The sequence below is a fragment of the Trichoplusia ni genome, chromosome 14, assembly GCF_003590095.1.
Source record: "Trichoplusia ni isolate ovarian cell line Hi5 chromosome 14, tn1, whole genome shotgun sequence".
Lineage (NCBI taxonomy): Eukaryota > Metazoa > Arthropoda > Insecta > Lepidoptera > Noctuidae > Trichoplusia > Trichoplusia ni.
Window position 1 is genome coordinate 9,923,831 of NC_039491.1, and position 16,274 is coordinate 9,940,104.

The 16,274-nt window shown below is 36.3% G+C and overlaps 1 protein-coding gene across 1 annotated transcript; it reads left to right on the forward strand.

The window, feature by feature from the left end:
- LOC113500827 (membrane alanyl aminopeptidase-like) lies at positions 1–16,141 on the forward strand. Its single transcript, XM_026881721.1, has 29 exons — positions 1–24; positions 268–779; positions 1,539–1,697; positions 1,923–2,237; positions 2,355–2,538; positions 2,821–3,062; positions 3,175–3,361; positions 3,485–3,671; positions 3,928–4,031; positions 4,195–4,374; positions 4,728–4,915; positions 5,033–5,350; positions 5,592–5,661; positions 5,801–6,098; positions 9,009–9,235; positions 10,975–11,252; positions 11,382–11,537; positions 11,649–11,969; positions 12,046–12,229; positions 12,377–12,618; positions 12,780–12,972; positions 13,333–13,516; positions 13,667–13,767; positions 13,889–14,068; positions 14,240–14,424; positions 14,655–14,822; positions 15,074–15,217; positions 15,554–15,632; positions 15,886–16,141. Exons 1-29 carry the CDS (start codon positions 16–18, stop codon positions 16,096–16,098), a joined length of 5,808 nt encoding a protein of 1,935 aa, XP_026737522.1. The 5' UTR covers positions 1–15; the 3' UTR covers positions 16,099–16,141.
- The last annotated feature ends 133 nt before the right edge of the window (positions 16,142–16,274 follow it).

The window sequence follows — 16,274 nt, forward strand, 5'->3', positions numbered from 1 at the left end:
TGAAACACAAAGAACATGATAACGGTGATATATTTATTAAAATAATCATTATGACCTAAAAGCCTTTTAAGCGGTTTAATAAAATATATACTTCTGTGTTGTTATCTAAAGAGTTCGTCCATGCTGTTGCTACTCCATGATTATCCATGATGAGACAACATTTTCCCATGTGGTTAAAAAAAAAACATTGAGAAGAGTGGATAGGCATTTATTATACTACTCGACGAAAATGAGATTCCCTCATTCACTATATTTGTATTGTTTCAGGCAAATCGCTTCACATTCCTCCTTTTGGGGGTGGCCCTGGCCCAGGGCATCCTTGCCTATAGTCCCATCGAGATGCCAGAGGACGAATGGCAGGAATACAGGAATTTAATGAGGGATCCTACGTATAGACTAGTACGAACAACCGAACCTGAAACTTATAAAGTGACTCTGACGCCATACTTTGATACTAATGACGCGAAAGCTTTCACTTTCGATGGAGAAGTGGAGATTCTCATAAAGGCCAATCAAGCTGTTTCAGAGATCGTGCTACACTGCAACGATTTGACTATTTCAAAATTGACTGTTACTACGGAGACCTCCACAACTGATTTGGCCGAAGCCGGTCAAACCTTCACTTGCGAAGCAAATACTAGCTTTTTAAGAATAAAAACTACGTCACCTTTGGAGGCTGAAGCTAAATACGTCATAAAGAGCGAATTTACGGGTAATCTCCAAACTAACATGAGAGGTTTTTACAGAAGTTGGTATGTCGACAGCAGTGGTAATAAGAGGTAACTTTACTCATTTTACATTTACACACAGTGAACGGTCAAAAGCCACAGATTTGAAATTGCTTTAAGTTTATTTTAATCTAACGAATGTTACTTAACTATTTAGGTTAAAAAAGAACCTATATTAACCAAACTTCAGTAGAAGGAAAAAAACAGCAATCAACTTTATCTGAAGTAATCGATAGCATTATCGACTTATTAGCTGTTATCTCAGATTTTTTTATTTTGAAACAAGCGATTGATATTGTATCTCAGTTTTCCAGGATATACATTTTTACAATCACAATAATGAACGGATTATTTTAACTTTTCCCTGTTAGTATTTCTGAACCTGTTTTTCATTTATAACGGCGGATTCTGTTCTCAGTTTAGAGATTGGATTAATATGCTCCCTAGATGCATTTCCCAGTTTGCACAACGATATAAAAATAAAATAATCCATGCTTCTTATAGAATAGAATATCTATTCGATGTTCGAATCGATGTTAGTTAAACATAAAACAGATCTCCAAAAATATTGAAGTATTCGTCACATCTGACTATAAACTATAACCTATGATGGCTGTAACCCTCATCAACGTCCTACTTTTTGGGACGACATTTGAATTCATGAAAGCAAGACTACAGAACCAGGACTACATGTAGCAGTAATGGTCTTTAAGAAGTATTGTAAGACTCCTTGGGTGAAACTACTTTGCCAAACGCGGGGGCAAACTCCGTTTTACAAATGATTTATGTTTAATGTTTCTTTATTTCCAGATGGATGGCTACAACTCAATTCCAACCTGGTCATGCGCGCCAGGCCTTCCCTTGCTACGATGAACCGTCTTTCAAGGCCTTATTCGATATTACCATCAAGCGGCTACCGGACTTCTCTGAAACCCTATCAAACATGCCAATCAAAACAAGGGGACCGCTGTAAGCTACTTTAATACATTTAAATTGTAATTTTGACAATATCAAGATAAATTGGCTTTTGATCGATTATGTCAATTGGATCATTAAAATATAAAATACTCTTAAAACAATATAGCAAGTGATAGGAATATTTTTAATGTGTATGCAATTAAGCTTGATTCATTTAATATCATTTTTGACATTGAACGCTAATTGTAAAATATCATGACCCCATTTCTGTTACAGCACTGATGGTAGAATTGCTGAAACCTTCCACACTACTCCTAAAACCTCTACGTATTTGCTTGCGTTCATTGTTTCTCACTACAAGGAGGTTGCTACTGGCACCGACCTCAATAGACCCTTTAAGATCTATGCTCGTGACAATGCTAAACTCACCGGAGATTGGTCTTTGGATATTGGTGAACGTCTTCTCGAAGAGATGGAGAAGATCACAGATGTTCCATACTACGGAATGGCTCTAAACATGGATATGAAACAGGCCGCCATCCCTGACTTTTCTGCAGGAGCTATGGAAAATTGGGGTCTTTTGACATACAGGTAAAATAGAAATTTCACTATAAAAACGCATAATGTTATTGAAATTTAAAATGTATATTGGTTCCAAAATATTAATTGAGTAGTTGACCAAGATTCATGATTTCATTTATTTTTCAGAGAAGCCCTCATTCTTTACGATCCTAAACATTCCAACCATTTCTACAAGCAACGTGTAGCCAACATTGTGTCTCATGAGATTGCTCACATGTGGTTCGGAAATTACGTCACTTGCGCCTGGTGGGACAACCTGTGGCTAAACGAAGGATTCGCGAGATTCTACCAATACTACTTGACAGACAGGGTTAGAAATTCATTTCAATTATTTTTCTTTAGACACAGCATGGCTACGCTGATTTCATTCATCAAATATTTGCAATGCAATTTCAGTATCAGTATCAGTAAAACCGTTCAATTTGAATGTTATATTGAACAACATTCAAATTGAACGGTTTTACTGAAAAATGTACCAAATTCTAAAATACAAAAAACTTTATCTCCTAGTTAAGTAAAATGTTAAATGTATTAGGTCCATAGCAGAGCATAAAAGATACCGGTTGTTCATTTTATCCATGTCTTTTTTTAGGTTGATAAAAATTTAGGCTTTGATACTCGTTTCATCGTGGAGCAACTGCACACGTCACTGCTTTCCGACTCTGGTGTTAACGCTCATCCCTTGACAGACGAGAATGTGAGCAGCCCAACAACTGTCAGCGCTCATTTCTCAACCATCACCTACGCCAAAGGAGCCTCTGTACTCAGAATGACGCAGCACTTGCTCGGTAACTCAACTTTTGAGAAAGGTCTTAGGAGCTATCTGAAAGCAAGGTAATAATAAAAATATATTTGCAATATTGTTACTGTGACTCCGAGAGGCGAATTTATAGTTACATAGTTGAAAACCATTTTCAATTGGTTTATTTAAATATTATCTTCCTAGGAGATATGATGTCGCCACACCTGATGACTTGTTCGACGCACTTCAAGAAGCTGCAACATTGGATGGAGCCCTGACCCAGTATCCTGGTGCCACTGTTAAGGCCTATTTTGAAACTTGGACATCAAAAGCTGGTCACCCGCTACTGACAGTTACTGTTGGTAACGATGGAACTATGAAAGTAACTCAGGTAACAATTTATTTTGTTTTTGCAAGATTATGTGAACAAACTGCCATCGAATTGAAGTTTCAACCAAATTGCTAATTTAAGTATCCATGCTTGTCTTTACCTAATGATTTGTTTCATTCTTAGGAACGCTTTGGACTCACTCCTGTCACTACTTTTGAAGGAACTTGGCAAATTCCAATAACTTGGACTAGTCAAGGAAATGTGGACTTTTATGATCTTAAGCCATCCCGTATTTTAACTGGAACTTCTACAACTATCGATGTTGGCACTGATCAAAGAGGTTGGCTTATTTTCAACAAACAGCAAACTGGTAAGTATTTTGGTACTAATAAATAAATCATGTCATACTAGCTGATGCCAGAGGCTCTGCCGGAAATCGAAAACGATCCCACGGGAAAATATAATTAGGATTAAAACCTATGCGTAAATCCAGGTTAGAAACTACCAAATTTCGTCCAAATCCGTCCAGAAGTTTTTGCGTGAAAACAATTTTCACGTTTATTATGAATAAATATTAGGAGGATTATTTGGTTTAGATTGAGTTACTGTATATTTATTGTTTTCAGGTTTCTACAGGGTTGACTACGATCCAATTACTTGGGCACATAACACCATGGCTCTAAGGAACGCTGAAGTAAGGAAGGACATCCATGTATACAACCGTGCCCAGGTAAAGTTTATAATTAAACATATTTTATCATGCAACAGACAATATAAAATATTAGCTCGTGAAATAACAAAGACAATAATATATCACAGTTCTTTTTTTCAATGAAAATATTTACCATTATGAAATTTTAATTGTAATAATTCTTTTATTGTTTTGTACATAGATCGTGGATGACGTATTTTTACTAGCCAGATCTGAAAGGATGACCTACAGACAGGCGTTTAACATTCTCTCGTTCCTTGAATTTGAAGACGAGTACGCACCTTGGATCGCCGCTATTGCCGGATTTAACTTTGCTGTGAGGAGATTGGCTCACGATGAAGCTGCTTTAGCCAAGTTACAGGTAAATAAATAAATATTATTATTCCACTAGTAGTGGCCGTCACCTTTCCGTGAAAAAGTATATCTTACTTTTTTTCAAGTTTCATGGTGTTTAAACGGATAACTCTTTAACACGTAAAATTTAAACATTGAAAAGTCGTATAAAAATATATTTTTTATATTAATATGTGAAAAGCCCGTTCTCGAAACTCTTTTCTAATATTACCTATAGGTTGTAAACAGATTAAAACCAATACAACTTTACTTATCGCTATTTGTTGTACGTGTTCTATTTAACTAGTTAATTTATTAAAGGAAAACATAATAGCATTTATAGCCTTTTAGTCTGTGTGTAAGAGCCGTTTTTGTTTTTAGGCACATATCCACAGCACTGCCGCTGCTGTTGTCAATCGTTTAGGTTACGAAGACAAGGGTGGAGACGATAACTTTATGGACGACCTCCTCCGCATGAACCTCATGCAGTTCCTCTGCAACGTCAATCACGAAAAGTGTATAGAGGAAGGAGTCAAATCCTTCCAGAGCTGGAAAGCGAATGAAGCATTGTAAGTATAAACGATAACTACTTTGAAGAAATATTTTATAACATTTGGTTACCCAAAGTATTTTCTTGTATAAATTTTTTGAAAAGTTATGGATTTCCACTCAATATATTTGAACAGCCACATCCCCGCTAACCACCGTCCATGGGTCTACTGCGCTGGTCTCCGGGCTGGTGACGCTAGCGATTTCGATGTCTTCTGGTCACGTTACCTCAAAGAAGATCTGGCTAGTGAGAAGGTAGTCATGGTTACTGCAGCCGGTTGTACTGGAGACGAGGCAAGCTTACGCAAGTTCCTGAATGCCATTGTGGATGACAAGGAAGACATTAGACCTCAAGACTATTCTGTTGCCCTCAACTCTGCCATTGCTTCAAACGAAGTTAATACACTGAGAGCCTTCGAATGGTTGAAAACTAACGTGGACCAAACTGTGAAGACGTAAGTACTCATTTCTAAAATCTGAAATATACTTTTTTAGACGAGTGTGCTACATTAGACGAAAGCCATTGGCCAAGTCAAGCTATCTTTTAAATACGTGCGAAGCGCTCTATATATTTAAAGGATAAACTGCACTATCACGATGATAGACCAGATCCCCTACTGGCTTCCTGAGTATATCCGGGCTTCATACACTGGGTCATTGATACAAGTGATATTAATACACACATTTTTAAAACAGGCTTGGCAGTATCAACTCTCCTCTCAGCACAATTAGCAGTCGACTGTTGAATGACGCTCAGATTAATACTGTAAGTACTGAATTTTATCGATTTCCTCCTTACATAATTTAGATTAAATGTTTGTAAAAATTTGCTGAAAGCCCGTCAAACGTCTAAGCAATTATGATTCTAATCATGTGATTAATTTAAAATTTTCTTTTATTTCAAGGTCGAAACCTGGTTGAATGAAAACGCTGAAATTATCGGTGCATCAGCTGTAGCCGCTGGCAGATCTGGTATTGCGACTTCTAAGAGCAATATCGAGTGGTTGACTAAGAGGAAGGTTGAATTCGAAGATTACTTCGAAACCGGGTTCGAAGATCCCTTGGCCCCACCAGTAACCGAAACTGAAGCCTCGACCAGCAGCCCGACAGCTGCTCCGTCCACCACCGAGGCTCCTGCCTCAGCAAGCACTGCCGCACTTAGTGTCGTCGCCATGTTGGTCACCCTTGCTGTCAACTTTGTCTAATTAAAATAGACGCTTTAAAACAAAAATAACTGTAATTATGAAATAATTTATACAATAAAGATATTATGTATATTATATATGCAGAAACCTCTGATTGTTTTTATATAAGGAGCCTATTTATGAAAATATTTGGGCTAATTAAATAAATAAAAATGAAAAAATATTTCGTATATCACTCAAAAACTCCTGTTTAATTGCTACGCATACGTTCAAATATCAAGTTATTTTTAATGTACCTTACACAGTAGTCTTGAGCTTAACGATATTCGTAGGAAATGATCCTTAGTATAATTCTCTAGACCCTACAATACCCTATCAAAGTTCTTTGAGTTTGCCTATGAAGTGATAGTAATTTACAATCACTCAAACCTCGATCGAAGAGAGTGAAAGACAAGAATGGGCAGTAGAGGTTGTTACAAGAAACCTTGGATTCTTAAATCAACCTTTTCACATTTCAACCCAGTCAAATATCTTAAAGTAAGATTTGGCAGGAGTGAATGTCCTTAAAGCTAAAGACGTATAAAGTGAGAATAGCATACATTTGGCAGCTCCAGGGGGGAGGGTGGTAGACTCATACTGGCTAAACCAGAACGTTGCCTGTTGCCAAACTGAATGTTGGTTTACGGCGATGCGTTTCAATTCTTCATACAAACAAAAGTATAGACTGATTCAAAATGCGTGTGTCAGGTAACAGTATCATCGAGTTAGATTCAAAGAAATACCTTAAAGAGTGCAAAGGAGGCATGTCATAATATGCCATCCGAATTCCTATCAACGGCGCCGCCGCATCTCTTAAAAACGATTATCGTTCAGAAGGCATTTTAGCACGCGCACCAATATTACTTGTCTATTTTTTTACTATTATTATCTGATAGGACCGACACGACTGGAAATGATGGAGATGATGTCAGGAGTAACGACTTTATATGTCGTTCATTGCATGAGGGGCAGCGGATTTGACCGACAGGGCAGACGTAGATGAACCATATACCAAAATCAATTAAAATTATCTTTAAAATCCACGTATCTCCAAATGGCAAGAATCTAAAAGGTTCTGTTGGAAAATTCGAAACGAACGTTTTGTGCTAAACACCTTTTAGTTGAAGGGTGCGTTCTCCAAACAAAAATCGATCACTTAATATCTGGCAAAATCAACAGGTATAAGCAAATACACGTTTAAAGCTAAATATTTAAACGACATTGTTAACTAACAGTTATAAAGCGCCTTGATAAATATAGCAAGACTTACGCATAGACAAAAATAACAGGCGTTTTGGAAAGGGTAATCGACTATATACAAACACGTTGGCGTTTATGATATTTGAAGAGGGATTTTAGTAAGTATTAATTATCGAATACGAAATAAGACTATAATGTTCTGTCACGGTTATTATTGTATCAATTCAAAGGGCTTTTAGCAAAGCACCATTTAGAGAAATGTTATTGCAGTTGTAGAAGAAAGACATTTCAAGCGTTGTTTTCGAAAAACGTTTACTGTAAACTTTCCGCAACTGTAAAATATTGTTGCAACAGGATGTGGTGGGAGGACTTTTCATTCACATTACGAGGAATGAGTAATTTAAAAGCCAATCACTTGCTTTCTGCAAGTTATGTTTTATCAGTATTATACTATTAATACACCCTTCCACTATTTCCATTCCAGGCCTAAGCATAACATAAGGCACTTAAAATTTTACCACAGTTTAATGAATTTAAAACTTAATAAAAACGTCTACTCCCTTTGTAAAAAAATACCAACATATTCCTGTGCAAAGATTACAAAGATTAGATAGCATGCACATGGTTACGACCAGACTCATATATAGCAATTGTGTCCTATCGATATAGGGACCTATACCACTCGGCTATTCGCTCACTAAACGTTTTCTGTTCTTAGGCATTTTGATGCAATTTTTTCTGCACACGAACAGCTTCTTAACCATGCTGAAAATACTAAAACGCTTCATAAAAGGTCTATGAAGTCTTTATCAAAGTTGGATTAAATTTCAAAATATTTATAAAATCAGAGTACATTGTTCCGTAAATAAAATAAAAAGAAACTAACCTGCTATCTTGGCGATAAATTAGTTTTAATTTTATTATATTAATGAACAATAGGAACAGGACAGGAAGAAGAAATTGCATAAATATTCCGCAAACAGATCTGTTGCAATTACTTAAGAAATTTCTGGAGTTATTGGTACTTCAGAAGTACTACTGAGTTCTTTTGGCTTGCGACAAATATAACTTGATGCACAAGCATGACCGCCCAACATTGTAAACTTGAAAAACATTAAGAAAGATCCGCCACGTCCGTGTCAATCACCTAGTGATCTTAACTGAAGAGCAAGCTTAAAAAAATAGACCTACAGACTAAAATTCATTAATTTATTACAGAAATCTCTTTTTTGTCCACCCTAGGAAACACCATAACAATTACTACATTAGCACAAAACAAGTTTAAAATTCCGAAATAATAATTCATGACTAGTCTATCAGACTGATAGATATAATAATTATCTGATTAAAATGATAAAACGTTTTTAGTCATGCTTCAGATTAAATAGGTACGATGAAAAATATTAAGTAAGATAAGTTCTATAATTACTGATAAATATGTTATATGTCAACTCTATGACTTAGTCGATCATTTGGTACCGGACGTGGAGCATAAGGTAGGTTCCATTATTCGAATATTTTATTGAATAATTTAAATATTTTTTGCAATTAATTAGTTTAATTTGAATAAGCGACAATTTAATTAGTACAATCAACTTTTAAAAAAAATCTGGGAGAAGTGTATTCTAATTTTGAATTTATAAATAAAGGGAAAAAAGTATCCTCTTTACATTCTTTACCATTTACAGCCATACAGGCATTGTCAATAATTTAATATTTTACAATCCAGGTACCAAGATGTTTGTTCCCATAATTTTCTGCATCCTCTTGGGTGCCATCAGTGCCACACCTCAGGACGACTTCAGATCGAATCTGGAGTTCGCCGACTACGGAACCAACTGGGTGAACAATGGCTACAGGTTGAACGACTTCGTTCAGCCCACCGAAATGATCGTAGACCTTGATGTTTACCTGAGACAATTCAGATTTGATGGAGTTGTGAGAATCAACGTTGATGTAAGTTTTTAAAATTCTTTAAAAATATTTCATTGTATCCTTTCGTGAAAATGATTCGGACCCAAACGGAGTCCTTAATCATGAGTTGACACGACGCCGGGTGCTAGTTGCGCTGTTGCATCATTTGATTTAAATATTTTTAGATTTTAGCATATAGACTGATAAGTAAGTGGACATTTTTGAGGCCTTTTCGGGAATTTCTTTACAAGCATAAATACATACAAAGTATTATTTTTGAGAAAAAAAAATGTTAGTTTTCAAAACACAAAACTGCTATCATATATGCATTTTAAAATGATTGAAAATGTAGTATGACTTGGGTAATAAAAATGTTGATTGTGCTAGTATCATTCAGCTAGTGAAGGTTTAACAGATATGATATATCTCTTGCGCAAAGACAAACTGATATTTCAAAAAAAAACAATTAATTTGTCATTGTTAATCTAATCAATAGGATTATTAGTACTGATTTGACAAACTGAAAGTTTAATACTTGTTGGTGCAAAGTTCATTATAAACTTTGAAGCTTTCAGATTCATGGTTTTTTTTTTAACCTTAAATAATTTTATTTATTAATTTAAAAATAATTTGTATATTTACTATGGTCGTCGTACGAGTATATGTAAAAATCTGCTGACAATTTTTTTTTTGGATTTCAGTAATTTTATATTTACTTAAATAATAATAATTATGATTTTATAGCACAATATTATGACTATGAGTTATTTATTATGCATTTATAAAACGGTGTTAAATCGATTTCGTATTAAATATTTTATCAAATTTTATAGCGTACCGATTATTAATATCGGATCAACGAATCTAATCGTAATAATTAATGATTGATTAAGTTATCGGTATAGACACACTTATGGCGAGTAGGGCTTTGAACAATTTTATGTTAATGAATTTAATCTAATTCAGGAGCATGTTCTTTAGAAATTGATGATGTATTAAACAGCGGCTTCATTTAGACATTATTGGAGTCGTGTGATTTCGCCTCTATCAGGGGATATGAGCTATATGCGGTAGCGTTTTATTATTGTTTTTTATGTAGTCTACTATGATCACTGAGGTCGGGAAAAAGGCTGCCAGGATAGAATAGAATGGGGTGGGTTGCGCCATTTGCATGGACAGTGACCCCGGGTCAAAGGCGCATGCACATGGCACAATAGACGCCAGCGGATGGACGTTTCCACCTTGGTCGGCTTAGTATAGAGTGGCTTGATAATTTTCCCACCTGCCGCGTGAGCGAGTTCCAAATTGCCTTGGACAAATATCATGGAATGACTTAGGGATGGATTTAATTCAACATTGAGACACGGGGCAATCAAATATTCATTAAATACTAATAACACATCATTACTCATTTCTTGATTTTTTTTTATCATATTATCCTTACCTGTATATTATTATCCTTAATGAATCCTCTATTTTTAATTACTTGTCATTTTTCCAATGTGAGACTTTTGAATCATGCTAATCCATTTACAAGACTCTGTTATCACCGAGCTATCTTTAAATCCGTTATCTTCATTTTCGATTCGTTTATGCATTTATTGTATTTATCGAAGTTTTTATCTTATGTCTACCATGGTACCTGCCTAAAACATAATTTAACAGCTATTTTTTGTGTAAGTACCAACACAAAAAAAAATACGTGGCCGATTTTTTTAAGGATTAATTACTTGCTGTAGCTTGAGTGTTACAAACCTCTATAATTGCCTATTCCTTTTCAGGTAACAGAAAACCAGCTGAACCAGATCGTTTTGCACCAAAACTTGGTTAAAGTAGAAGGTGTTAACGTTGTGAACGCTGTCACAAATGACCCCGTGCCTCTCAAAATCACAGACCCCTTCAGTGTTAACAGCACTTTTGAACTTCTGGTCATAAACTTTGATAGTCCTATCAACAGTGGCAAGTACGCTATCACTGTTCGTTATGAAGGAAAAATCAACGAAAACCCGATCGACAGAGGTTTCTACGCCGGATACTACTTCTACAACGGTGCCAAGAGGTAAGATTTCACAATTAAAATGTTTAAGTTCAAAATTTAGGAGAATGTGTTTGTTCACATCGTTCTAATCAATCCATCCACACTCTGCTTAACTTTTGACTTGTATTATTTGATTATTATTGTTTTTAGGTACTACGCTACCACTCAGTTCCAGCCCTACCATGCGAGGAAAGCATTCCCCTGCTTCGATGAACCTCAGTTCAAGTCTCGCTTCACTATCTCCATTACAAGAGACAATGACTTAACCCCATCGTTCTCAAACATGGCCATTTCTAGAACCGAACAGTAAGTTGATTGTTAATTTACCTTTAAAAATTGAGACTGGTTCTAACTTAGAATGCAATTAACATTTTATTCCACACAAACAATTATATTAATTATACGAAATTGTTGCAGAATTGGAAACCGTGTTCGCGAGACCTTCCACCCCACGCCCATAATTTCTGCCTACTTGGTTGCTTTCCACGTGAGCGACTTTGTCAGCACCGAGTACACTAGCACAGCCTCTAGGCCCTTTAAGATCATCTCTCGTCAAGGAGCTACCGCGCAGCACGCATATGCCGCTGAAATCGGTCTTAAAATCACTGACGCTTTAGACGACTATTTGGGTATCCAATACCACGAAATGGGACAAGGTGTTATCATGAAGAATGACCATATCGCTCTGCCTGACTTCCCCTCTGGTGCTATGGAAAACTGGGGTATGGTTAACTACAGGTAGGATATAATAAATTTTTTATATATTCATTTTAAACAAATTTGACAATGCCTAAAAAATACTCTTTCATTCTAGAGAGGCATACCTGTTGTACGACCCTGAACACACCAACCAAAACAATAAGAACTTTATTGCTTCCATCATGGCTCACGAACTCGGACACAAATGGTTTGGTAACCTCGTCACCTGCTTCTGGTGGAGTAACCTCTGGCTCAACGAGTCTTTTGCCAGCTTCTTCGAATATTTTGCTGCTCACTGGGTGAGTTCTTCTATTAATCCTTTTAAGATAAACAAAAAAGAAATCTACTTTCATTTAGTTGTAAAACATTTTAAACAAGGAAATAGAACAGTAATTTAGATAGCATTTGTATTGTTCTTGTAATTATTAATTTTGCTTGTATTCTAGGCTGATCCAGCTTTGGAATTAGAAGACCAGTTTGTTGTCGACTACGTGCACAGCGCTCTTACTTCTGATGCCAGCTCTGGCGCGACTCCCATGAACTGGGATACAGTTGAAGACAATCTGTCCATCTCGGCTCACTTCAGTACCACCAGCTACGCCAAAGGAGCCTCCGTGCTCAGGATGATGGAGCACTTCCTTGGACAAAGGAACTTCAGAAACGGTCTCAGATATTACTTGAGAGACAAGTAAGTTGTCATTGTAACTTTTTCTTTAACTTAGTTAATGAAATAGCATTAGAACAAAACCTGTTTAAATGAAATTTCTATAGACGTGATGGCAAGAGGAGTTTTGTAGTTTTCTTTGACAGTTAATATATTTTCGGGAATTTAACGTTATTTTTTTTCAGCGCCTATAAAATCGGAACTCCCGAGAACTTGTATGACGCCCTGAGACAGGCTGCCTCGGAGGACTTCACTTTTGCCCGTGATTTCCCTAACGTGAACGTTGGAGCAGTGCTCGACAGCTGGGTCCAGAACCCTGGTGCACCAGTCTTGAAAGTCGACGTTAACATGGAAACTGGCCTTATCACAGTTACACAGGTACGATGTCCGTTACCAGCGTTTTAATAGTATAGAATAGTAGTAGTAATAATTCATGTAGTGAAAGTTTCTTAAATAACAAAAACTAATCTGATCTTCTATTCTTATTCGCATGCTAGTTATTATAAAGATAAAAATATAATTTAGAGCTAACTTGCTTTTAATTGTGCAATTATCAATTATGATTTGATCTGCGGTAGAAACATTATCTGTTGATCTGTGTATTCGAATTCTTGATTATTAACTTTTTGATAGACACAATTTTTATTACTTTTTTAAGGCACAAAATTGAACTTTATGAATTATTTTCAAATTCCTTTTGTTTTATGATATAAACTGAATGAATCGATTGTTTTACAGGAACGCTACGTGGTCACCGGTAACCAACCTTCAAACCCTACATGGCAGATTCCACTCACATGGACCCACGCTGGTGAAATGAACTTCACCAACCTCAGACCTAAGACCGTCTTATCAAGCCCTTCTACCACAATTCAGGGAGCACCTGGTCACAACTGGGTTATTTTCAACGTTGCCCAATCCGGTTAGTTTGACTCTCGTACTGACATTGTTATGACCATATTTCTAATACTAGCCTTGTTTCGTCTCATTTAATAAGATTGTTGAGCCATGTACTACGGATCAATTATTATAAATATTACGTACAACCATCATTTTAACTGCTTTTTTTTAGGTCTGTACCGTGTCAACTACGACTCCCACAACTGGGAGATGCTCGGTTCATACTTGAAGAGTACCAACAGGCAAAACATCCACAAACTGAACAGAGCTCAGGTAATTCAAATTTAATATAATATTAGATTTAATTAAAATATTTAAACTTAAGAGTGATTACTGTTTTTGGATAAGTGAACAAAAATGTTATAATTTAAATTGAATTTTTGTTGTTCCATAGATCGTCAACGACCTTCTGTTCTTCATTCGTTCTAATGACATCAGCAAGGCTCTTGGTTTTGGCGTCCTTGACTTCTTGGGCAGCGAGACTGACTACTACGTATGGGCCGGTGCCCTCACCCAGCTGGACTGGATCCGCAGACGTCTGGAGCACATCCCTCAGGCTCACGAAGCTTTCACTGTGAGTATTTGTTTCAAGTTTTGAACAAATTGCTACTTGATAATCTGATCAATAGAATTCTTTGTTTCTATCTAATAGTGAAATGCTTCTACGAGCAACAAAAGAAACAATTTAATTTACCGTGACACTGATCTAAAATACTCTAACTTGATTGATAATGCATTGTTCCAGAACTACCTTCTTTCACTTATGAACGCCGTGATCAACCATCTTGGTTACAACGAGCTTGCTACTGACTCAACCTCCACGATCCTGAACAGGATGCAAATCATGAACTTCGCTTGCAACCTCGGCCACGCTGGTTGTATCGCTGACAGTCTCAATAAATGGAACAGTTTCAAGAATAACAATGAGACGTAAGTAATAGCTGCATGGATAGCAGAGTGACCTCAGGTCACCACGCCAAACCCACAGAGCGTGACGTGTCGAAGATTCGATCGACGATAAGCATTTGTGAATTGAATGTTTGTGAAAATTCTTTAATGCGGGAGTCGTTTCAATTTCAAAAAGCAAAAATAAGAAACTTCTACGCCAAAATCTGGTTCAAAGAAGATGGAGAAGTATGATATATTTTTCTTTTTTGCAGTGTTCCAAAGAACCTTCGTCGCTACGTCTACTGCACCGGTCTTCGTGAGGGTAACGCCACTGACTACGAGTTCTTGCTCGAAAAATACAACAGTGGTGAGAACACAGCCGATATGGTGATCATGCTTCGTGCCCTTGCCTGCTCCAGGGACCAGACTAGAATCGTACAGTAAGTCTTTCATTTTTTTTATCCTGTTTAAAAATTATAAGTGTTTTTGCAAAGATATATAGGCATAGATAAATTTTACTTGGCGAAACCGTACCGTTCAAAATTTGTTTCCAAACTCTTCTTTCTATTATGACTATCTTGGCCGAAGAGAGCGGCAGTTTTTTGACATCCTTTCTTTGTTTCTAGGTATTGATACGCTAATCGCATATGCTTCCATTTTTGCTGGATATTTAAATATTTTTAAATTACAGCTACCTGCAAGAGAGTATGAACAACGACAAGATTCGTATCCACGACCGTACCAACGCGTGGGCTTACGCTCTCCAAGGCAACCCCGAGAACTTGCCAACAGTTCTGAACTTCTTCTATAATAACTTTGCGGAGATTCGTACTAAGTAAGTTGCTTTTTAAGTAAAAAAATATTACACTTTACCATTGTTCGGAAAAATATATTTTTTTGCCATAATAAGTTGTTGTTTCGAGAGGTTTTGCATACCGTTTAAAAGAAATGCGTTTTAAAAGGATCATAAAAAAAGCTCAACATGTTTTATTTTGTCTTATTTCGTAAGTCTTATTCGTAATATTATAAAAGAGTAAGCAACAGAAATAGAAAAGTAGACAACAACAAAAGCTCCTTTCAAGATATTTTCAAAACTAAAAGACGATTATTCCTTTATAACTTTTTATCAACATTTTTAGCGATGTATTTTAAACAACCATATTTTTACTAGGTATGGCGGTGAAATCCGTCTGAACACGTGCATCAGCTCCTTCACCGCTCATTTGACTAGCCACGAGAGGATAGAAGAAGTAAGTATAAATATATGAAATTACTGAAAATTAAAGCAAATAAAAAAAAATCCGGTTACACTGGAAGCCGACCCCAACATAGTAGAGAAATGGCTAGGCCAAATGTGTTATCATTTTCTTTTAGAACGTACAAATCAATTATTTGATGAATATTGCAATTACCATTCCGTCTTGACTTTATTTAATTCGTTGTTCTTTTAAATGCACAAGCACACATCTTACCCATTCTCACATTTTTTCTTTTATTTTTCAGTTCCACTCATTCGTGTACCAGAACCAGATAGCATTGGAGGGTTCCTTCAGTGTCGGAGACTCAGTAGCGAGGTCTGCCAACGCCAACATGCTGTGGGGTAATGCCAATGCTCCCGAGATCTACGAGTTCTTGAACACGAAGAGTGGTGCCGCCACCATCGTCGCCTCATCCATCCTTCTCCTTGCAGCCTCACTCGTCCAGATGCTGCGTTAATTTATTTAATTTAAGACTTCAAAATAATTTAAGAGAAACAAAATATTACGAACTAATAAACTTCAAACTTTAATTTTACAGTAGTTTTTTACATATTTATAATAAATTATGATTTTGTAAATAATATGTTTGTTTTATTCTCATTGCATTTAGAATGACTATACTATTAAAATAAT

Coding starts and splice junctions, on each gene's coding strand:
- LOC113500827 (XM_026881721.1), top strand. Junction 12,973..13,332: donor GCCTTATCACAGTTACACAG/GTACGATGTCCG, acceptor ATTGTTTTACAG/GAACGCTACGTGGTCACCGG. Junction 15,218..15,553: donor TTTGCGGAGATTCGTACTAA/GTAAGTTGCTTT, acceptor TATTTTTACTAG/GTATGGCGGTGAAATCCGTC.